At 50.7% G+C, this 23,150-nt stretch overlaps 2 protein-coding genes and 1 pseudogene across 3 annotated transcripts in view; 1 reads left to right on the plus strand and 2 right to left on the minus strand.

Moving 5' to 3' along the window:
- Positions 1-23,150, plus strand: part of Ktub (Tub domain-containing protein ktub) — a 165,984-nt gene that overhangs the window by 120,660 nt on the left and 22,174 nt on the right. For both annotated transcript variants that reach the window (XM_077674638.1, XM_077674639.1), the window contains 4 exons: positions 2,531-2,714; positions 16,072-16,221; positions 17,341-17,516; positions 19,331-19,576. In XM_077674638.1, the coding sequence (XP_077530764.1) occupies positions 2,531-2,714; positions 16,072-16,221; positions 17,341-17,516; positions 19,331-19,576 (756 nt within the window). The remainder of the gene's footprint in view (positions 1-2,530; positions 2,715-16,071; positions 16,222-17,340; positions 17,517-19,330; positions 19,577-23,150) is intronic.
- On the minus strand, positions 4,885-7,790 carry LOC144142843 (uncharacterized). Its single transcript, XM_077674637.1, has one exon. It carries the CDS (start codon positions 7,428-7,430, stop codon positions 4,911-4,913), a length of 2,520 nt encoding a protein of 839 aa, XP_077530763.1. The 5' UTR covers positions 7,431-7,790; the 3' UTR covers positions 4,885-4,910.
- Positions 8,979-10,032, minus strand: LOC144141662 (uncharacterized; annotated as a pseudogene).

Below are 23,150 nucleotides of genomic sequence, written 5' to 3' on the forward strand. Positions count from 1 at the left end.
TCGCCTGCGTTGTGTCGGCGCGTTAAAAGCCTACAATCAACCCTAACACAGATAATAAACGGGGACGGTATAGGGTTGACTTTAATCAACACTTCGACGCAGTATTGAACCGAACTGTCATCGCCACCTCGAAGGACATCATTCTTCAAGTAGCAAAACGTTCGTTCACTGCTTCCGACATCCTGCGGCGTGACATTTTTCAGGGAGAATGGCCTGAATACATCTCACAACAAAGGCTTGGCCCCTTTTCTTTTTTTCCCGTCTGTAAGTTCTATGAAATATATCATATTCCTCTCCTTCGGTACTCGGTGGGCGCAAATCGAATAAAGCTGCTCCGGTGGCGTCGCTGACGCCAGTTCCCGCGCATTCGCATTCACTTGTGCAGTATACCCGTCGCAGGATGCAGGCTCCAGTGTCCTTTTCGGTGGCAACATGCTGGGCTGCGGTGCGGCCAGGGCTCACAAATCAAAGCTCTTTTAATCAGCGGCTCTGGAAACTGGAGCGTGACTCGTTCCGGCCAGGCCCAGCGGGTTTCGGTTTTCCCTTGGCGAACTGCATTTCCAATCACATCTCGCAGTGCCAACCAACACCCCTTATGTTTGTGGACAGCCTTCGCTCCACATTATCATCTATCTTTGTTTTCTTGAAAGCTCGCTGGCGGTAAGGAAATGATGCGAGCTTGTTAAGACTGTCTCACTTCCAAACCTCGGACTTAATACAGAGAGAAGGTTTTGTCATTCGTTTAATTTTAATGAAGTAGTGTGGAAGCCTTTTCGCTGTATGGAAGTCGTTTCGTTGGCTTGCAGCACAGGACGCATAGTTTTCTTTTGCAGGCCGGGGCTTAACACCTATCAGATCAGAAGAAAGCCTCGGAAGTGTGTGGCCTTACGGATCCCTCCATAATGCACGCTTAATAACAAAAGCCTTGGTGGCGCGGTCAGAGCAGCTAAATCTTCCACGGCTAATCAGCTGGCGTGTACGAGGACCTGGGTGTCACTTATGTGGCCTCTTTAGCAAGGTGGTGTTACTCGCAAATGTCGGCGACGATGCGGACTTTGGACAAGAATTTCCATATTCCTGGTTGCAAAATTTCCCGCGCGAACTTTTCGTTACACAACACGGGTCACTGGATTGGCCGGCTGTGGTTTGACGAGCTGTGTAGTCGTGGAGTGAACAGTTGAGCAAGGGAGTGTAGGTAGCGCATATTTGCTGAGAGCGGCGGGGAGGTGTCGGGTTGAAAAAAAAAGCGTCGTATTGCGCTCGGCTCTGATTCTTTGATGTACAAATAAAAAAACGGCGCCATCTCCACTAACGTGAAAACTGGGGAGGGGCGAAGGATGCAGTGTATCGGTGTATCCAAAGATTGTCAGTCTCCCTCTTGCCACGCGGCGCGCGCTGATATAGACTACATCCCAATCACTAACACGGAGGAGAATTGAAATTCGAAACGGAGAACTGCAAATTTTAAAGTTAAAGCGAGTACAGAGCGAAATAGAAGCAACCAAGAAAGCGCGAACGAGAAATGAGTGTCCCGGTGTGTTCTTTTAGTACGGGTTTTTGCCCATGGAGATGAAACATTCTAGCGCGAGGCGTTGGAAAGCGAGTGTCCCGGTGTTTTAGTACCGTGACCCCATGAGAATACTACGACGATGACATAAGACGCCGACAGCCCGAGCCCCTAATGTGATTCGCCCGTAATACAATCTATGACTGGCCTTACGAGAATCTCTGTCCGTTAGAACGTTGTCAGCGCATTCCAATTGTTAGGGATCATTACCCCTCTCGAGAGGGACAATGGCTATCTGCCTGCTTCCCGGTTCAGCGAATATCGGATGAAAGGAAAGTGTTTATGACTTTGCCTGCGTTTGTTTTTGTCGCACATTATAGTTCCCTCACTTGACTAATCAGCCCGAGTGGTTAGGAGCCCTTCTTGTTTCTTTAGTTGCACCACCAGCGATGTTACGAATATGTACGCTGGTACAACAGACGTGCATTCATGAACAAATGTAATGCGACCGCGCAAATAGGAACGCGAACACACGAACAGCGCATTTTTACTTTATGACAGACAAATCATCTCATAACAGCATCACTCCGCAACAACAGCAAAGTTTGTGCGGTGTCGTGACGGCGACGGCCCAGAAGATGCGCGACTGAGACAGACGCTCACGTTGAAGAGTAAATCAGAGAGAGGGGGATTATTCCAGATGACGTCGCCTTTTATAACCGGGTCGCAGCCCCCTGGTGGTATATCGCCGAAGTGCTGGGACCCGAAAACCCCGATACTACAGTTTGTAAACGTGACATTCCAAATACACCACAACCGCGTCATTATATGTGATCTCCACTAACCAAATTCTCCGATTTTGCGTGTTCTTGTTTGTACTTTCGTGTTCACTTTTCATGACAAATGAAAAGCGAACACGTCATGACTGTACATCGAACATTTGTGATGAGTGCACATCGTTTTTTATTCTGAATTTTATGCGGTCCCTTGTTGTTCGTGACGTTCCTTCCGTTTTTTCCGCAGCGCCAGCTCTTGGAAGAGAAGCAGCGCCACAAGCGGCAGAGCCAGGGACTTCTGCAGGCGTCCGATGCCCGGCCGGCGTCCACCACGGGCGGCGCCAGGAGCAGGGGCCGCCTGCGCAGGGACGAGTCCCGGCCCCTCATGGCTGGCCTCAGTATTGACAGGCCTGTACAGGACGTGGTGGGATGTGAGTGGCATCTAATCTCAATTGGACATCAGGCCTCTTGTTGGCGAAGCGACGTTGAAAACTCAGTGGTTGTCCTCTTATTTCTTTGTCTTGGGTTATTGTTCTTCCTCTTTTTTCTCTTGTTAAATGCAGAGCATTTCAGTAACTCACGATGTCACCCGCGTTGACGTCCGTAGTCCGCACCGCACCCCTCCCTACTATATAAAAAAAAATACTATCCGGCGCCCGGTTTCGATCCCTCGACCCTGCGGGCGGAACGCAATGTACATGGTGCTCTACCCACTGCGCCACAAAGCCGACACAGAATGGGACGCTATGAACGCGCCTTATATCGGTGACTCATTGAAATTACTGCTGACGAGCGCTCTCTCGTCAGCAGTTGCCACAAGTGCAACAACATTAACGTAACGCAAACTACTTAACGTCGTGCGCCCCCGGAAATTCTCTGCATTTTATCGTGCCCCTCGCGAGGGGGATGTTTCACTGCGTCTTCTCTCGGTCGCGGGACCCGTGGCGCCATCTGGCGGAGGCGCGGCACAACTTGTAGCACTTTCTTTGAAAAAGCGCCTCGAAAGCGCGGCAAATATGAAATAGGGATGACGCGCTTTTATAAAAATTTCTAGGTGATACTGTACTCACATAGTCGATCGAAGAGCGAGTTGACAGAAACCAGAGTGACATGACCACTTTTTACACCGTTTGCTTTGTATTTTGTTTCAGATTTTACATAACCGGTTTCCTTTTTCAAATGTATTTTTATGTCCGGACTCTGCTAGCAGCATTCCCTTGTTTCTCGTTTTTAACGTTTCTGGTTTGTCTTCCAGCTGCTGTGTCCGTCATGTCTAACATTCACCACTCATCATCGTAGTGATCCCTCATCTGGCGTAACAAGCCTTGTCACTAGCAAGACTGACCTCGCCAGTTCACATTAAAAAGACCTCTCTCTCTCTTTCTACCTCTATCTTTCTCTCAATGGTTTTCCGCACTCGGACAACAGGGGTATAACTGGAGACGTAGTGTGTGTCAGGCGACGTCGCAGGTCCTAGGAGATAGTGCACTTGGAGCGCACTGTATAAAATATGGGGGAACTTGCGGTGCCCCTTTCATGCAAGTTGACTCTTTCAACTCTAGAACGAAAAAGAGATGGAGAAACAATTTCGTTCTGTTAGCCGTAGAAATTTGTAATGGGACTAGCACTAAAAATAAACGGCATTCTATTCCGGAATCAATTTTATAGACACGGCATTGAAAGTCAGTTTATGTTCCACTACATTCATTTCATAAGAAAAATACGAAAACAATCTTCCGGCTGCATATGAAAGAAAAGGAAGAAGAGGAACTTCGCATGAACAAAAGCGTCGAGTTCGGTCATATTAATGGGGCACTGAAGGCTGAATGAAATTTTGTGTTAACTGAAAGATCATACGTTTCGTAGCTCTCTCGGCTTTTGTTCGGCGAGCAACGAGGCATTGTTTCCTGAGAAATAAGCAAACAAAGCTAGCATTTCTCTCAACCGCTTTCTTTTAATTTTTTCGTGACGTAGCCATTACGCATGCCACTGGGTCATATACTAGGAGCGAGGCACCCGTGTGGTCTAGGCGCTCTCACGCTGGCCGCGGTGCCACCGACATCGTTTCGTCTGGCCGGTGGTGCTGGCTTCGTCTTTTCAGACTACCGACATAACAGCCATATCGTGAGCTATGGACGTAAAAAAAGTAAGCTTCTAAGCCTACAGTGGAGATTACAAACATTTCCTTATATGAAGGGGCGACCAACGCGGTAGGATTTGAAGCGCCTTCTCTGACAACCGCAGCCGGTGCACGAACGAAGAAGCGAGCGGCGACGAAAGATGCGGCGAACTCGAAACTAAAGCGGGGCAAACTGTTCGCATGGCGACGCAGTGAAACATCCCCCTCGCGAGTGGCACGATCAAATGCAGAGCATTTCCGGGGGCGCACGACGTTAAGTAGTTTGCGTTACGTTAATGTTGTTGCACTTGTGGCAACTGCTGACGAGAGAGCGCTCGTCAGCAGTAAAATTGGCAGCCTCGGCGCACGTTGAGTCCGAGAGAGGGGAGAGAGTGTCCTTGAAACGTGCCTGGGTGGTGGTGGTGAAAAACATTTATTAAGTCTATATACAAGTGAGAGATAGGGGCAGCCTTAAGGGCCGACCCTGTACAAACTCTAGGAGGAGTCCCTAGTCCGGGACCCCTGTGGCTTCCGCGGCGGCGCGCGCCCTGGCCACGAGGGCTCGTTGGCCCTCCAAGGTCGAGCAGCCGAGCAGGGCAGCCTCCCAGCTCTCACGGGTAGGGGGGGAAGGGGACGTGATTGGGGGGACCGCCGGGTTGGATGGGCATGCCCACACCATGTGAAAAGTATCCGCAAACGGATGGTCACAGTGTGGGCATTCCCCGGAGAAGGCCGGATTGAAGTGCTTGAGTATCGCCGGGCACAATACCGTGTTAGTGTATAGCCGTAAGAGCCAGCGCTCGTCAGCCTTAGTCAGGCCCGGCGCCGGAGGCGGAAATCGGAGCCTGTTCAATTTGTACATCGCTGTGATGTCGCGAAATGAGCTGACCGGGTTAGGTTCTGGATCGTCAAGAGATGGAGGGCGAGGAGGGTCCCGGGAATCAAGCGCGCGGGCTGAGGCATCGGCAGCCTCGTTACCACCTAGTCCTGCGTGAGCTGGAGTCCAGATGACGGAACGTGTATTTGGGCGGTCCATATAATAACAGCCCTTGAGGATTCGAGCAGCGCGAATGGGGATGCGACCTTTGGTAAGATTTTGGCACGCACTCCGCGAATCGGTAATAATGATCCGAGATGCGGGGTCTGCTGCGGCGAGAGCTATGGCGACTTCCTCCGCATGAGAAATGTCAGGTGCTCGAAAAGTGAGTCCTTGAACAGGCACGTTTTGATGGATTACGGCTGCCGTGTACCACCCCCCGTGGTGAGGGCCAGACGCGTCCGTGTAGAATACTCCAGGCCGGGACCCATAGCGTCCTTGCAAGGCTGTAACCCGCGCAGTTCGCCTGCCTCCGTGAGTACCCCTAGCCATATTTTGGGGTAGAGGCTGGATATCCAATGCACCACGCCAGTCCTCTGGGATCGGGGTTCGCTCTTCTGCCTGATATGTGTAGGAGATGTGGAGGCGTTGTAAGAGGCATCTCCCAGCGTGCGACTTGGTAAGCCGCAGGTACTGGTTATGGAGATGGGCCTCTTTGAGTTCTCCGTACGTGTTGGTCATGCCCAAATCTGCAAGACGCTGGTTAGACGTCGAGATCGGGAGGTTGAGGGCGCGCTTGTATATCTTGCGGAGAATGCCTTCGAGCGTGTGCACATCACATTTGCGCAAACGTAGGTAGGGTGTCGAATATAGGATCCGACTGGTCACGAAAGCGTTGGCGAGGCGAAAAGCATCGCGGCTTCTGAGACCCCCCCGCTTGTTTGAGACCCGACGGACCATGCGGCCCACTTGATCCCCGACCATACGTAACTTGCGCAGGGTTGTGTCGACTTTCCTGCTCTTGTGTATGAAGAGTCCCAAGACACGGATTTCTTCGCGTTCCGGGATTGGCCCGGTTCGCAAGGAAAGTGCGATTTGAGTCGTATCTTTTGGTTTGGGGCGAAGATGCACGTACTCCGATTTTTCAGGGGAACATTCGAGGCCGCAGCGGCGCGCGTATTCATCTACGACCGATGCTGCATGCTGCAGGCTGGCCTCAATGCTGCCAAGGGAACCCTGGGTTGCCCACAGCGTGATATCGTCGGCGTACAGAGCGTGCCGTACGCCGGGGATATCCTTCAGCAGTGGGGGGAGATGAGCCATGGCGAGATTGAACAAAAGAGGAGAGAGGACCGCTCCCTGTGGTGTTCCTCGAGTACCCAGAGGGTATGGGCCATGCTCCTTGCCTTGAATGCGGAGGTACGACTGCCGTTCAGTCAGGAACTGACGGATGTACCTGAAAGCATTATACCCACAGTTCGTTTGGGAAAGATGGGTAAGAATGATTTTGTGGGTAACGTTATCAAAAGCCCCCTTAAGATCTAAGGCGAGGACTACCTTATCGTTACTTGGATGCTCGATCGGCTCAATGACGTCACGATGGAGTTGTAGGAGAATGTCCTGAGCAGAGCGATGTGGACGAAAGCCGTGCATAGTGTCGGCAAAAGTGTGCTGGGCCTCGAGGTAATCGGAAAGCCTATCCCTAACCATTGTTTCCATAAGCTTCCCCACACACGAGGTTAACGAAATGGGGCGTAGATTTTCTATGTTGATAGACTTGCCCGGTTTGGGAATAAAAGTTACCAGAGCCGTTTTCCAATCAATTGGTAGCGGTTCGCGCCCCTCCCAAATTTGATTGAAGTAGTCGAGGAGGTGAAGGTATGCTGGGTCTGGGAGGTTGGCTAGAAGCTTAACAGTCACTTGATCCCGACCCGGCGCCGTTCCTCGCTTCATTTTCGACAGGGCCGCCTTCAGATCATGGAGTTCAAAGCAACGATCCAAGCCTGCGTTCTCCGAGCCTGCATATGAGAACGCCGGTTCGATGGAGTCCTGCGGGCCACAGATATATTTATCCCTAAGAGCCTGTGCCAATTTATCTGCGTCACCCGCGTAAGCGTGGAGCGCACGTTGAAGATGTTTTTGCGTTTCTGTGCGCGTTTGGCTAGGGTCGATGAGAGCCCTGAAGAAACGCCACGTGCTGCGGTTGGACATATGCTTGGCGGCATTGTTGCAGCGTTCTACCCAATTGGAGTCAGCGAGCTGGGCCGCGTACTCGGCCGCTTCCTGAGTGAGGGCTGCTATGCGGAGTTTGAGCTTACGGTTATGCTTCTGTCGGCGCCAACGGCGGACAAGGCTACGCCGAGCCTCCAAGATATGCAGTAGATGTTTATCCACCGCCGGCGTGGCCTCTGAGAGCTGAACCGTCTGCTCAGTTTGGCGAAGCGACGTCACAAGGTGTTGAGACCAAGTGGCGTAGCCTTGTTGAGCTATGGGGGCCGAAGTCGTGTACTCCGAACGGAACTTGTTCCAGTCCGGAAGTTTCGCTTGTTGATGGGGACGGGTAAGGGGATGCGTCCGAATTGTAGTGAGAAGAATGCAGTGGTCGCTGCCGAGGTTTTCATCGGTGTTCAGCCATTCTGCATGCCTGATGTGCTTGGTAAGTGTGAGATCAGGACATGTGTCCCGAGTTACAGAGTTGCCAATGCGGGTTGGGTGTGCGGGGTCCGTTTGGAGTGAGGCCCAAGGTGGAAATAAGTTCCGCCAACTTTCTACCACGCCGTTCCTCCTTACGGTAACCCCAGTGAGCACTAGGGGCATTAAAGTCCCCTACAATGACAAGCGGCTCCCTACCTGCCACCGTAAGGGCTTTGGTAAACACATCAGTGTAAGTTACGTTAGGCAGTTTGGGAGAACTGTAGATGTTGAGGATGTGTAAGGACGGATCTTGCTTCCTAAGCGGGAGGATAGTCACCATAACGTACGAATAAAGCGGATCGCAGTCGAGATCCGCAAGTTTGGCGGTGTAATTTCGATGTACGCAGAGTGAGGTTTGTGAATCCCTTTGGTACACGGTATAATTTGTGAGAGCTACGTGCTCGCCCGTCTCCTGAAGGGCCACTACCGCGGGCAACTGCGGATAGGTTTCTAAGTGGAGCCGGAGAGCAGCCCGCTTATTGCGTGCCTTAAATCCGCGGCAATTCCACTGTAGGATTGTAAAATTAGCCGAATTTGCACGGTCGCAGCGCGATCTAGGGCCGTTGCCCGCCATCGTTAGAACTAAACGTGTGGGGGGCCTCCAGGAGAGCAAAGGGCTGCATAGGGGCTCCGCTGCTCGATCCGGTGCTCACTTCCGAGGTCGCAGTCGAACTGTTAGACTGCTCGTCTACCTCCGTCACCTTGGAAAGGGGCCGGGATGCTTGAGAACGAGATCCTCGCTTAAGCTTAGGACGGCGGGTGCTAACAGTGAGTTGGGACATCTGGGCCGCTATCTTGCCCGGGATGCGGTCAAAAGCGGTTTGGAGGGCGGCCGCCAATCGATTCTCGATCATGGTCCCTATGGACGCCATCTGGGCCTCTAGGTTGCTTAGGCGCTCCTCAAGCGGGCCGAGGTTAGCAGCGGTTTCCCTGTCTTCGGAGGGGGAACTATCCATCGCCTCCGGCGCCTGCCCGAGTTGTGCCGAATTAGGTGAGGACGAGCGGTTCACAAGCGCCTCCACCATCTGCGTTAACGAGGCAACTTGGGCCTGTAACCTGCGGAATTCAATTTGTTCCCGTGTGGGAGTGGAAAGGGTTGGCGGTTTGGGTTGGGAGATCACGTAGGGTGTGGGCGAAAAGGCTGCCCCGCCCGAGCCGCTCACCTGGGATCCTTTCCGAACGCGGGCGGCCCACGATGAATCCCCCTGGGCAGCGGGTTTGAGCTCAGGTGATGGCTGGTTCGGTTTGGATGGGGCGGGAGGAGCCTGCCCTGTGTTAGGCTTCTTGGCCGTAGGTCCGTCCGGAGTTGGGCCTCGCCGGGAAGGCCCCATAGCCACCGCTCCAGGGCGCGGGGGCGGGTCAGTGTTGGTGGCAGGAGGCTGAGCCCCCTGCGGCGATTCCCGAGAGCCCGACTTCCGCGGCTTCCGTGGGCGTCGACGCTTTCGCTTCTTGCGGCCGGCTTGACCTTCCGGTGGAGGAGTGGATGGCTTGGGTGGCGGCGCCCTGTAGCGTTCCTTACAGCGCCGGTCCCCGGTGACGTGGGAACCAGCACACAGAGCACACCTGGGCGTACACTCATGTGGGGCACGGGCGCCATCCGTGAGCGGCACCGCCTTTCCGCAGATGCCACAAAGGTCAGGTTTGGGGCCGGGACAGGCGTCGGGTCGATGTCCAACAGAGCCACACCGACCGCAGGCTGGAACAGTTTTCTTGTACGGCTGCACCGGGATCAGCAGGGCGTCGTAGGAGACGTACCTGGGCTTCACCTTGCCGGAAAAGGTGAGGCGCACCTTATTAGAGGTGCCCAGTCGCCGGACGTGTAGAATCTCGCCTTCAGGCCAGTAAAGGCTCTCACGAAGTGCGGCTTCGGTGTCGGAGCTGCGCACCGTCACTACTCCATAACAGGAGTCATGAGTGTCTGCGCGCAAGTACCCAAACAAGGGCACCTGTCCGGCGGGTGAGGGAACTGCAAACTCACCGATAAGTTTGTCCGCTATGTGCGGGTGCGAGGTGTAAACTAAGATGAGATTTTGTTCCCGCACCATCACAACAGTGACTAGCCGTGTCGCGGTCGCTCCGAGGTGGGCGATGAGCGCGCGACCGGCCCCGTTCTCGGGGAAAGCGTTGGCGAGGGACAGCTGAGTCCGGGGTTTGAGCACAGCGACAAAGTCCGTTGCTTTCGGCTTCGGCAGGGGTTGAGGATGCCACAAAAACCTCTTGTTCCCCCGCTGCGGGCCCGCGGAGCGCGTCGCAGGCGGCGAAATTGTTGAAGAGCAGGCGTCAGCGTCCGGGTCGGCAGCCGTGGCCAGGGACGCAGCGTCGGTGGAGGCAGCTTTAAGTGCGTTGCTCGCCTGCTCTCGACGAGCGACCGCGGCAGCAAGCGCGGCGCTCTTGAAGGATTGGGGCAACTCCGGTGGGCTGTCCGAAGTCGGGATGGAGGTCCAAACCATGCTGTGAGGATCATATCCAGTTTGGGTGTCCGCCACGGTTGCGGCTGCGGTGCTGGGCCGGCCGTCCTTTCTACCGGGAGGCGCCATGGCCGTTAGGCCTAAAGACGCCTCCGGCGTGGTCGAGACGTAAATCGCCCGTAAAAAATGTTGGAGGGGCCCACCTGCCGAAATGTGGTATCCAGATGAACCGGATCACCTTCCGGTGACGGTGGAGAGATTTTTTAGGACGTTAGAAGAGGTACTCTGGGGTGCCGAACGAAAATTGTCGGAGCCGGTGAGCTGCCCATCCGATACGATAGCGCGCTCGCAGCGCCCCCCCCTTCTCGGTCACGTGCCTGGGCGCGCTATCGAATGTTGATCGCGCCGATAGCGAAACGTCTGAGCCGGGCATGTCGAGGCGAGCGATGCGGACTACTACGGACGCCTAGAACGGGTGACATCGTGAGTTAAAGAAATGCTCTGCATTAAAAAAAAAAAAACGGCGTGTCACGCAATTTGGTTGGCTAAGACGTGAAATGACGTCATTCTTTAAAGATATTACGGCAGTTTCGGCAACAGTCCGAACCCGGCCCAAGGCTTTTTGACATTGCTGTGATGCCCATGCCAACAACACCGCCTCAACGGCAGCCCAAGTCAGCGTTTCACGTGTCACCTGAGAGGTGACACGTGAAACGGGTACGGCGCTGCGCTTCCTCCGATGCCGTTCTAGCGAGCTCCCGCGCTTGCGCCTTCTCGGAGCCGACGGCGCCCTGGACTAAGGGTGCTCAGGAAAATAAAGTTTACTTCCTTCCTTCCTTCTCGGAGCCGTTAAAGTGCGCCAGAGAAACGGGACCCCTTTCGCCAGCGCTCTATGCTTCCAGCAGTCGAACTCGATAAGCTATTGCGCTCCTTGAATAAACCACCGGCCACATATGATGGCTTGCGAACATTACAATTTAGTAGTCCTGCCCGGCTGCCCCGGGCCCGAATGTAGAGTGGGGTGTTTGCGAACTATCAACAGCGCTTTGCGGCGAACGGATGATCACAAGGTAATTGCCCCTTTACCTTTCACGGGCGATAAGGTTCTAACCGGGCGCGGGGACGCATTACCGATACCAATCGGCGCGGGAAGAACGGAAGATTTGAAGCTCAAGCGGGTCGCTTAGACATCTTTTTCCTCTTGCCACTTCCTGCCGGGATTATTGCCTGCGGAAGGTCGGGCGTTCACCATCGTAGATTATGGACTTCGGTAATTGCGGACCAATGTCGAACACGTCTTTTCCAAAACGAAACGGAAAACATGGCGGTAGGGAAGCAGTCTGTCTCGCAATGTATAAAAGCTGTCGTCTATGTTTTTAAATAAAATGAGCTCCCGTGAAGTTTAGATTTACCCTTATTTTAAGTGCTCAACCGCCGAAGAACTGTTTATTTGAGGAAGACATTTATAGATGTTTCGCCATTGCGCTCTTGCCGTTCTCAACTTTTGTGACGTCACAAACCGTGGTACCCAAACGCGTACGGGGCGTCTACACTCGTTTTCACGTTTCTGCCGTTTCCTGCTATATTAAGCAACTGCTATTCACGAGGAGGGTGTATGTAGATTACCGGCACCGTACCCTATCGATACAGGCCAACCTGCTTTCACCCTTTACTGTCCCTTTAATATGGATGGACACTTGGAAGATGCAGAGGGTGGTAAAGTGATATATGTGAGAATGTAGTTCGCATTTGCGTACGGATTTGAAGTAATATGAACCCCCAATACTGCTAGATTTTGCTAAACATTCCTTTACATCAGATGATTAGTAACAAAACTTTAACGGTGCGGATGGCAGGAAGGACATAACAAACACCGTAGCCCTATGTCGACGCAAGATTTCTAACCGCGGTGACCACGCGAAGAAAACGCAAAGGCAGAAATAACTAAACAGAGGAAAACGTATTTTCGGAAATTTTCTTGCAGAAAATTATAGGAGAGAGAGAGAGAAAAGCTTTTATTGGGGGAAGGCGGACTCTTGGCTGGTTCGAGGAAGCGGGTTAAAGAATGGGGTAAGATGAGGTATAGAAAGAAAATCATAAGCCCCTCGGTCTAACGACGACGATAGTTGGAACGGGAAGTTTTCTACCGTGCGAAAAACAAATGGCCAAGTGCCAAAACCAAGACCGCTGCAATCACAGTGAAATCGTCAACGAAGAAAGTGCAAACCTTCTGAGGGTCATAGTCCAAGCATCAACGATCACAGTGCAAACTGCCTGCGAGACAAAGTCCAAACTTCAAGTCCAAGCTTCAAAAGCGGGAATGTAATTAGACCTATCATGTTTAAGCAGACATTTACAGTGAGACCTGAGTCGACGAAACTCACCCTTTCACCTTTCCTGCCCCGTATTCTTAGCCTGTCTGTGAGCTCTATCTCTCCTTCCAAGGGCCCTTTTTAGTTCGGCCGAAAACCAGTAGGAAAAATAGCTTTTCTTATCTGTTACTTTAGGTACAAATCTGGTGAAGCCGTCGTGCGGAACTTCAGTGAAAAAATCAGCCTGCTCGTCCGCGTCATGGAGGTTGGCTACTCGTGACCAGTCAGTGTCACTGAGAAAATTAAATAAAGCAATGTGGTCCCCTCGACCGAAGTTAACCCCACTGTTTAGTGGTGACCGAACAGGAGGACTGTGATGAAGGAGAGATACGTTACAAACAGAAATGAGTAGAGGAGGATGAAATTTATCAGGCTTTACCAGTTCAGTGAAACTATGCGAAACATCGGCGGCTTCTAAGGTAGTCACACACAAGTCTAAAACATTCCCACATGAATTCTTAATGAAGTTACACTGCTGTAAGGAGGTAAAGGAAACAAAATCGGGTATGGTGTCACACTTTTGATGTATGGGAAGGTATGACTGATGAATCATCTGAGTGCTCCATGAAATCAATAATAATAATAATAATAATGACGTTCCCTTCCATTCTGTAAAGTTGGCTTTCCTCCAGTGCGTTTTGGTTACGACACCGCCATAAGTTAGACCGAGAAGGTTTCGCTGTAACATTTGCCCCAATGTGTCCTGCGGAGACATGCGTATCTCGCTGAGGCAAATAATAGCGCAGGGTGCGCATTTAAAAACTGTTAGTTCGATCAAGGCACTTTGTTACACCATGGTGTAAGGTAAGAACGGCTATCACTGTTGGATATTTGTGCGCAGATGTACGTGAGGGAAATCCTGTAGTGTCAAAAACTTCACCATCCATTCCTAACGAAAGTTGAGAGAAGCGTGAAAGCTTTCTCGTCAAAACTGCGTCAACACTGCGTCGGAACGTTTCTTAAAGTGCGTCCATTGTATATTTTGTTATGTAAATTTGTTTTCAGCGAGTAAATTTCTTTTTCTTCTTAACCTTCGCTGAGGGTGCGTGCAACCGGTCATCAAACCTTCAAAGACCCAAATCGCAAACTAAGACGAACGAACCCATGTGACGTTTTTTTGTGAGCAAATGCATCTACGAACGATCTAAATGTATACCGATATGTGGTTTATGAGGTAAAGGTAAACTATTGTACTCCTTCTTCATCATCGATGCGAGTATTATCTTATCTAGAAGCGTTCCGTTTTCATGACTTTCAAAGCAACCGTTTTCACAAAAAATTACTCCCACCTCCCCTCGCGGGAACCCCTGTGTAGATGCGACGCATAGGGGTTCCGTTGTTGTTTCCGTTAGGTTGATTCTCCCATCGCGTGAAATGTGCCGTGAACCCCCTGCCGCGACTATGACGCAACGTGGCGCGGCTATGACGCAACACAATCCAACACAATCCGCTTTAATCCAATCCAATCCAATCCAATCGAAATCCAATCCAATCCAATCCAATCCAAATCCAATCCAAGCCAAGCCAAGCCAAGTCAAGCCAACCCACTCGAATCCAATCCAATGCCCCTCGCGAGAGAGTGTTCGCTATCGGAGAGGAGAGGGGGTGAGCGGCGGAGAGCGCAGCTCGCGCGGCGAGGAGAATAGGGGAGGGGTGTGGACGGACAACGACAACGCCGTATGGAGGCACAAGGCGAGTGAATGAGATGCCGTCGCATCTAATAGAAGCCCGGCTTCACGCACGTGCCGTGCGTTCCAGAGATCTTGTCACAGCTTTTCGCTCGACCAATTGGTCTACGGGGAAATGCGTTAGTTTTTTGACAGGATGCTATCGGTCCCACTAAGAAAGCTTCCGCTTTAACAGGCCTAAGCGGAACATCAACCTTGGAGGTTGTCGTTCCGCAGGGCTCGCAAATCATTTTTACCGTCCGGGCTAGTTAACGCGCGAAACGCGTTGTGCAGACGGGTGTTTTGGAGTGCCAGTAGCGAAGCCTATTTTCTCATCTCTCCGTGCTTCAAAACTGACGCCAACGGACAGGAATCCGAAAAACTAACTCGACGGAATCCGGCTTCTCCTTCGCATCACCTCTTTTTCGGAGCCCCGCCTGTTTGGGTGCTTTTTTGATCACGGATGCTTGCTGCCGTCTCTCTCCGCGTTGCAAATACGGGTGCCGACGGACGGGGTTCTGTACAAAGTCGCTCTTCAACCAATTTCGTCTTCTGCTCCAGCTAACCGGCATTTGGGAGTACGGAGCCCCGTCCGACGGGGTCCGCTTTTCAACTTGGAGAGAGAAGAAATAGGCTTAAAGTTGGGACAGAAGTGGATGGGGGGAAATAGGTGCCGCGGAGGCGGAGAGAACGGAGGGGAAGGGGGTGTGAGAGAGAGAGAAGAGGGAGTGAATCGAATTCAGTGTGCCATCCAATCGGGGAAACAGCCGGAATCGCAGTGCACGTGCGGACCTAACCACCTCAATCGAAGCGATCGTCCACAAAATTTTGTTTTTGCGTTACATTGCGAGCTCTGTCAACACCAAGAGCTGTCGGATTCAATCAGTGCGGTCGTCTCGGTTACGCCAGCGACGTCGCTGGCTGTTTACCGGTCGATGGCACCGGCACCGACGTTTCCGACAACGCAAGTCCTTCGTCCTGCGTCATCGCAGGGCCATCGATTACCGGATTGCATGTTTTTCAAAAGCCTCAACTGAGAAAGAAAAAAAAAACCTCCGCTTGCAGTTCAGAGTAGATGGCCGACCACTTCTAGTCATAGGGGCCCTATAGAGTTCCTTTTCCTGTCGAAGGCAGGCCAACAGACTGTACCTGATGTTCAAGAATCACGAATTCATATGCCTACAATTTATTAATTGCTGCCGAAGTGTAAATTGACGATTGAGTAGTACGCTACTAATTTGAATAGAACAAACCGACACAGAATATAAGTATTATAAAACGCATCCTCCTTGGTGCGTGACAAAGGTGACAAAATGTAGAAATGCGCGAAGTACATTGTGTATTGCAGTTTAAAACAAGTGTAGGTGGATGTTCAGGATGTAAGATCCGTGAAGAGGAAACGTGCAGCTTACAATCACCTTGTTTTTGTCTTTTCTGTTCGCTATGACCGTCGGCATTCCCGACAATTTACACAAATCTAAGGTTTAGCCAACCCAGAGCAATATGGAATGGATGGGCCGATAGGTCGACCGGAAACATTTGGCAGTAAATTAAGCTGGTATTCAGTCTAGGTTGGACGTTAAGATGTGTATTGAACAAAATTGTCTTGTGGTTTGGAAAGGTTACAACCTTCTTTAATTTCTTTTTTAGAAATTATGAATTCTCTTGCGATTCGTGCAGATTTGATACAAAGCGTGTGCTTTATTTTCAGGCTACGACGGCCCCATGCTGTTCTCGAGCACGGACAACCTGGACACGTCCGTGGCCGACGACGTAGCCGATCACGTGGTACGCGATGACACCGAGGGAGAGAACCCCGTGGCCATCGCCTATAACAGCAGCCCCATTCCGCCATCTCCGGGTAAGTAGCAACAGAATTGATGACCTGGGCACCCTGAAACTCCTTTGAGTGTCGACGAGGCATCTTTGAGGAGTACCCATTGCTTTGCGTGTACGTTAGGCCGATACTGAAAAAATAAGGGAGTTTTTGAAGCCGGCAGTTTTCCTTGAGCTACTTAAAAGGGAAAATGTTAGCTTGTCTGTCTATCTATCTGCCCCCCGATCCCGGCCAAAATTTAAAACGATTCTTGAACGAGACTTTTATATAGGCAAAGCATTTGTAAACTACTAAGTCTGGTGCCAAGGTTCATACTTGTCAACATTATTTAGCAAAACAACACATTAGGCATATCTGAGGCAGGACGTGAATACATAAGTGATATTTACATTGTTCTTTTAATTAAAAGTACATGGCTGCTTGCTTTTTGCGATAGAAAATAAAAAAAAGTACGAATTGGAAAAAAATGTTCTGACCTTAAGGCGCCCTCTCGGGGCAGTGTTGAAAGCTCATAAGTAACAAAAAGTTTTCGGTAGGTGGCAAGAGTAGCGGAACGTGGCAAAATTGAATAAGGTTTACCGATCCTCCACTGTGTTTATCGCGGAAGGATCTGAACAGTAGGGGAGAGTGTGAGAGGTTGGCGGAAAAGAAAAGAGAGGCATTTACGTGGCAGGAGCGGCCGAAGATGGCCTTCCAACGACATTTGGAGGGAAGTGAGGAGATACGCGGCGAATTTTATTATTTCTCATAAAATTTTCTGATTTTAGTCCACGACGAAGGCTAGTACTTCGGCTTGGAAAGCGACAAATAAAGCAGAATGTTGCCTCTCCGTTTATTGAGTTTCAAGAAACCTTTGATTGTTAGAGCGTCTCAGAGGAAACCAATAGCACACGGGCGCCAGGCAGTTCAAAACAGCTCCTTCGAAAACAAGCGTGTGAACAGATTTGTGGAAATAAGCCCAGGTTCTCCGGCAAAACATATTGGGATTACATGATATGGGTACAACTCGGGTATTTTACGTTTTGCGCGAGCTTGACGCAGTGATGTGTAACTGCGCTGAGTACCAGAGCCTGCTGTGTACGCTCCCTGCGGAGGAGTTCACAGAGGGAGTTATGAGATCTTACGAGCGTTTCTTGCGCGCAGAGGTTCAAAAGAGGTTGAGGCAGCTGGACTTGGACAGCGAAGATCTCACGAGCATCAACGGAGACGAGGACTTCGAGAGCACGCCTGTGAGCCCGGATGCGCCGCCGAGCCGAAAGGCGCTCACGCCGGCACCCGTTCTAGACACGCCTACGGACATTACGGGAACCATTGCGCAGGTAACGAGGGAATCAATCAATCAATCAATCAATCAATCAATCAATCAATCAATCAATCAATCAATCAATCAATCAATCAATCAATCAATCAATCAATCAATCAATCAATCAATCAATCAATCAATCAATCAATCAATCAATCAATCAAATATTTAAAAATAAACAGATCGCTCAGGAATCAATCGCATATTTAATTCGATCAAAAACTCAAATAGTCAATTACAGTCAGGGCTTACTAGCTACTCGACTTCGTACCACGGCGTCCTCGATTTAATCGACCAACCTCTCCCCATCCAGGAACACGCATACCTGTGTACCAGTGGAGGGATCTTCTTAAATTAAGAGAGATGTCCACTTCATGACTGATGGGGCAGGTGGGTGGGGACCTCACCTGGAATAAGCAACTACCGCACGCTTGCTCATGTTACGAAACAACAAGCGGCAAGGAAACCACACACGTGCGTGTACACTCGCAAACACACGTATACACATACACGTGGACTACCAGGGATCTGGGGACCCTAATCGTGTGAGGCGCAGTAGCCTTCAATGATGTTATTTAGTGGCTTGTGATGCTGTAGGACATCGTGGTTGAGGGATCATTCATTTGATTGTCTGCGTGCTTAAACGCGCGGCAGCTACACCCGGGCTATGAGGCGCGCCGTAGTGGAGGGCTCCGAATAAATTTCGAGCCCCTGGGGATCTTTGCGAAGGGGGAAGAGGGATTCCAGCTAACAAAGCAGGGAAGGTAAGGTGAGAATGCAGAGGTTGAGGGCGCCTCAGAAAGGCGCCCTCAACCGGGTGTAGACTTACGTCGAACGACAAATGAGCGAGCAGTAAAAGCTTGGCAGTCTTTTTATAAGTAAAATCATAACACAAAAATTCCTGGCCACTTTTTGTAACCAATTGATGCGAACATATATTACGCCGAAGTCACACGGTGTTACTATTGCGTTACTATTGTTACGGTTGTATGGCTGCCCCGTACAGTAGTCTATAGTGTCAGGAGCAGATGATCCGTAATTGTTTCATTCCAGTCCTCAGCACGGACAGTGGATTGTCATTGGCATCTGCCTCTGGCGAGCAGAGGTGTAGTGTTCCTGCTCCACAAACATGATCTGGAAATGCTCTTAACTATTGAGACGTGCAGTACGATGTATGCCTACAAAACTCCGCTCCTTAAGATGCATCGGTAGTTGTTCCTGTCGGGTCAGTGACAGGTATGACTCCCGTAACAGTGAAGTTATGATTGCGATGCGGGGTTCCACGCGGGTACAGATGAAAATGCTTTTCGGAGCAGGCATGCCTTATACCGCACGATTTCGCTCCTGCGTGTGTGTGGAGCAGGACAACCCGGCATTGCGTAATATAATTAACGGAGTTGTGTTCTTATTTCTAATTCACCCCCTCCCCCCTCTTATTTACCGATGGAAGAGGCCGATTATATTACGGTTAGCAAGAAGTAAGCAATGACGAAGGTGATGATGACGATTGTGGTACGGATTCTCGGGCGTAAAACGAACAAATGTTTCCACAGCGGTCAAGCATATTCTGTGAAAAAAAGCCATGGCGGTATTAACAGCAAGGGAGGAACCAAAGGCGGTTGCCCTGTAACTGCAGTCGCAGGTGTATCTTGACGATGACGTTGAGGATGATGATTGCGATGCCCGGATGTACGCAAGTACGAGTGAACAAATTTTTCTTCGGAGCGGAGCACACGTTATATACTGCGCAAAAGCAAACAATAGAGTTATTCTGGCGATGTTCGATTCGGTGGGCAAACAAAATCGCCTTTCTTGCAACCGCGACCCCAGGTGGAAGACGTGAACAGCGGCGGCGGAGGTGACGGAGTGCGGCCCCAGCCGGCGATGTCCGTTCCCGTGATGGACCTGGGTCCCTTGGCCGACCTGCTGGACAAGGGCAAGCTGGACGAGTTCGCCACGGTGCCTTGTCCCCAGGGCACGACCGTGCGCTGCCGCATCACTCGTGACAAGAAGGGCGTCGACCGGGGACTTTACCCCACGTACTACCTACACCTGGAGAGAGACGACAACCGGAAGGCACGTACGAGCCCCGCCCACGGGCCATCACTCAACTTTATGTTCGTTGTACGTGTGTGCCAGGCTGAACGGAGGCATCTTAAAGTGCAGAGGTGCGCTGCCTGACACGAAAACGTGTGGCGAAGCGGGAGAATATACACACGAACAGATGAGGTGAGGCGCAATTTGTTCCTGTGTATTTTCCCCCTGTTCGTCGCACGTTTTAGTGTCAGGCAGCGCACCTGTGCACTTTAAGATGTTCAAACACCACCAACGAGCCCACTTCCGGGCCTGAACGTAGGACATCGCTATGACGCTGCCTTATCCACAGACAGAAGCGTTTCACCGAAGTTACACGTAAAGCAACGCCTACTTCAGCCTAAAAAGAAATTCTAGCCTTTAATCTCGCGTCAAAAGCCGCTGCTTCGCCTAAATGTTTGAATTAAAGCCGTAATGCCTAGTTGCACTCCTTTGCACTCCTTTGGTTTTTACAGTCTTTAACGAAATATGCAATCGCGAATAGATCAGCGGCACATCCCAGCGGGAACTCTATCTTACCTCTTACCAAAGGTGGCGATATGTATTGATGGCACGGTTGAGAACGGTATTCACATTGCCTCTTTCTTCAGCACTTGATGCGGTTTTCAATCATATTCACCATTTTTGGCGTCGATATATCCGACGATAGCGGTCCGTACCATTGACAGCGGCCGAAAGCGGGGGGAGTAGCCTAAGACATGTTCACATATAAAGGTGGACAAACTCCTGCTTTGCATCGAGTATGTGGGTAAAGAAATTAGCAGTGGCTTAGCTCGGCTATGACAGGATATACGTAGCGTGAGCTAAGGTTTAGCAATCCAATCCAATCCGATCTAATCCAGTCCAGTCCAGTCCGATCCAGTCCGATCCAATCCAGTCCAGTCACTGCTCCTCGCGCATGCGCACCACGGCTCTCCACGAACCACGCTAAACGGCTATCAAGCGGCTCCGGCGCAGCGTCAGACTTGGCTACTGAGAAACGGAGGTGCACAGCTGGGCACGAGCCAGCGCCAGTGTGTCTGTGGCGGCTATGACGTCACTCCTCTGGAATGCGCAGACCGGCGAATGTGCAGACCCAATTCTCTACACACCCGTACTCCAATTAGATTGTATTTCCAATGAAATCCAATTTAATCCAATCCAATCCAATCCAAATCCAATCCGATCCAATCCAATTTAATCCAAACCAACCTAATCCAATCCGATCCAATTCAATCCAATCCAATGCTCCTCGCGCTTGCGCAGCACGGCTCTTCAAGGTCCACGCGAAACTGCTCGCCTCGTCGCGTTCCTGCTCAAGAGCAACTGAGGTGAACAGAGAGATTCTGCCGAGACTGAACGCCGTTAAACCACGTTTGTCGAGTTATAGCTCGGTTTTGACGCCGAGAGCGCGCAGTGAACGCGCACACAACTGCACCGCAAAGCACAGCACAGATGCTATTCGACGCATTGCTGTCTATAGACGCGAACGCGCAATGAATAGGGTGCAGCCAACGTTTTCTTCCATCATGTTCTGATGCATTCGCCCTTCTCCTTCTCTTATATCCCCCTCCCTGCACCCAACCTCTTGGAACGAACGGGTGACTCGACGCTTTGCAACCGCACGAGGCGCTCGATTATCCTTGGCCGAGCTTTAAAACCCGACTGACTGAACGAGGTGTTTTCTGGGTCTGTACCGGGAGTAATCCAGCTTTCTGTCTATTACTTCAAAATGCCCGCTGCAAACTCACACTCTTCTGTACCTAAGTTTGAGAAATTTGGGCAAAAAGGCGTTAAGGATCAGGAATAAAGGGTTCTCATCTCCCCGGCTCTCCACTTACCGGATTACGGGGCACACTGTCGAGACCCGCTAGAAATGAGAAAGGAAATACGAGAAGAATAAATACCAGGATGAGAATGAGAAGTATAAAATTAAAAAAAATGGCAGCATCTCCACTCCGTGAATGATGGCGAGGGTGCGGAGTACGAGGACTCGAAATGACATCCAAGTGGCGCACCGAGTGACATCCGATTTGCGCCCCGACCGTCATTCGATTTGAGCAGTGAGTTGCACCTTGATTATTCCCTAAATGAAACTGAAACTCACGGCTCAAATCGAATTTCGCTTGATTTTCGCTTGATGGTGGTGTCCTCACGGATGGGCGCGGACGGACATTGGGAGGTCCTAAGGTACTCCGCACCTCTACAGGCGAGGGAGTAAGCCGTTTGACTCTCGGGTACTAGCTCACGGTCGTAGCCCAATGCGTAAGACGACTGACACTAGCTCTGTCTGGTCTGCCAGACACAGTCTCCAATCTTGCCAGTGCCTGTGCGCTTTTTTGCGATTGTCAGTGCTATGCGCACGGACGCGGACGGACATTGTGCGTTCCTAAGGTACTCCGCACCTAAAAATCATAGCCCCTCCTCTTCCTTACAAGAAAGATGATCAAAACGCGTAACTTTCTCCCTTGTAACCTGAGTCAATGCCAAGGTCCAAAATCCACTCATCCAAAGTCGAAATTCCGAAGTGCCAAAGCCCAAGTCCAAAGTGCACTTCAGCTCAGCCAGAGTGCAGAGCCAACGTACAACCCTGCACCATCACAGTGCAAAGCCGAAGTCCAACCCTACTTAAAGAATGCATTTCTCATCCTAATAATCGCTTTCTAGCATTATGTTGAAGGTTGGGTTTCCAGCTGTGTATTTCGTTATCATCAGCGCTTTCCTGCAGTGTGTTTAAAGTTGACCATCTTGCAAAACGTTTTGCTCGTACGGACGACGCCATTGTTGAAGTATAGAAAGCTTCGCTTTAAAATTATCCCAAAACTTAAATACTGTGTTTTTGCAAGCGAGAAACTTGACTTGCGTATAGGGAAATTTGCTTATATTGTAGTCGCATAACACTAAATGTTTGGTATTCGCAACGAGCTTACTGGCTGTAACAAATGATTTTCTTTTCCTGGCTTCATGTACAAGTAGGGCAGAGACTGTATAAAGCAACGTAACGATACATTAGCTCTGCGTCGGTGCCATCGCGATTCCCCTGCGTACCTGTTATGAGGAAAGGCTGTAAGTTTGTTGTGCGTGTTAAATGTGTGAGTAAATTGGTGGGAGAATGCGCGCCACTGTGAACCTGCAATTTAGTGTCTGTGAAACACCCTCTAATTTTGCAGGAACACCGCCTCGTGCAGCACCTTTTAAAAAAAAACTTTTAAAGGGGCCATGGGGACAAAATGCAATTTTAATTTGGAAAAACTAGGCTTCAGTACCTCACCCAGCTCTTTTCAAATCACGAAAAGACGTTGTTGAACCGAAAAAAGAACGCGAGAAGTATAAAAAAACATGTAAATTTCGCGGTGCAGTGATGTGTTATGGGCAGGAATGACGTCATATAGGCCAGCAATAAACACATTGTTATCAGTATGTTGCACCGCAGGTTAGCGTTCAAGTGATGCGAACAAACAGAACTAGAGGCCCCACTTCAATAGCTGGGTCATATGGACTAAGAGAGGTTTAAGTCGATAGCCGCAAATCACATAAACAAGGTTCGGTGACGTCATAGAAACGTGGGTGGGAAGCG

The sequence above is a fragment of the Haemaphysalis longicornis genome, unplaced genomic scaffold, assembly GCF_048455015.1.
Source record: "Haemaphysalis longicornis isolate Haplotype H1 unplaced genomic scaffold, Haemaphysalis longicornis Haplotype H1 scaffold_6, whole genome shotgun sequence".
Lineage (NCBI taxonomy): Eukaryota > Metazoa > Arthropoda > Arachnida > Ixodida > Ixodidae > Haemaphysalis > Haemaphysalis longicornis.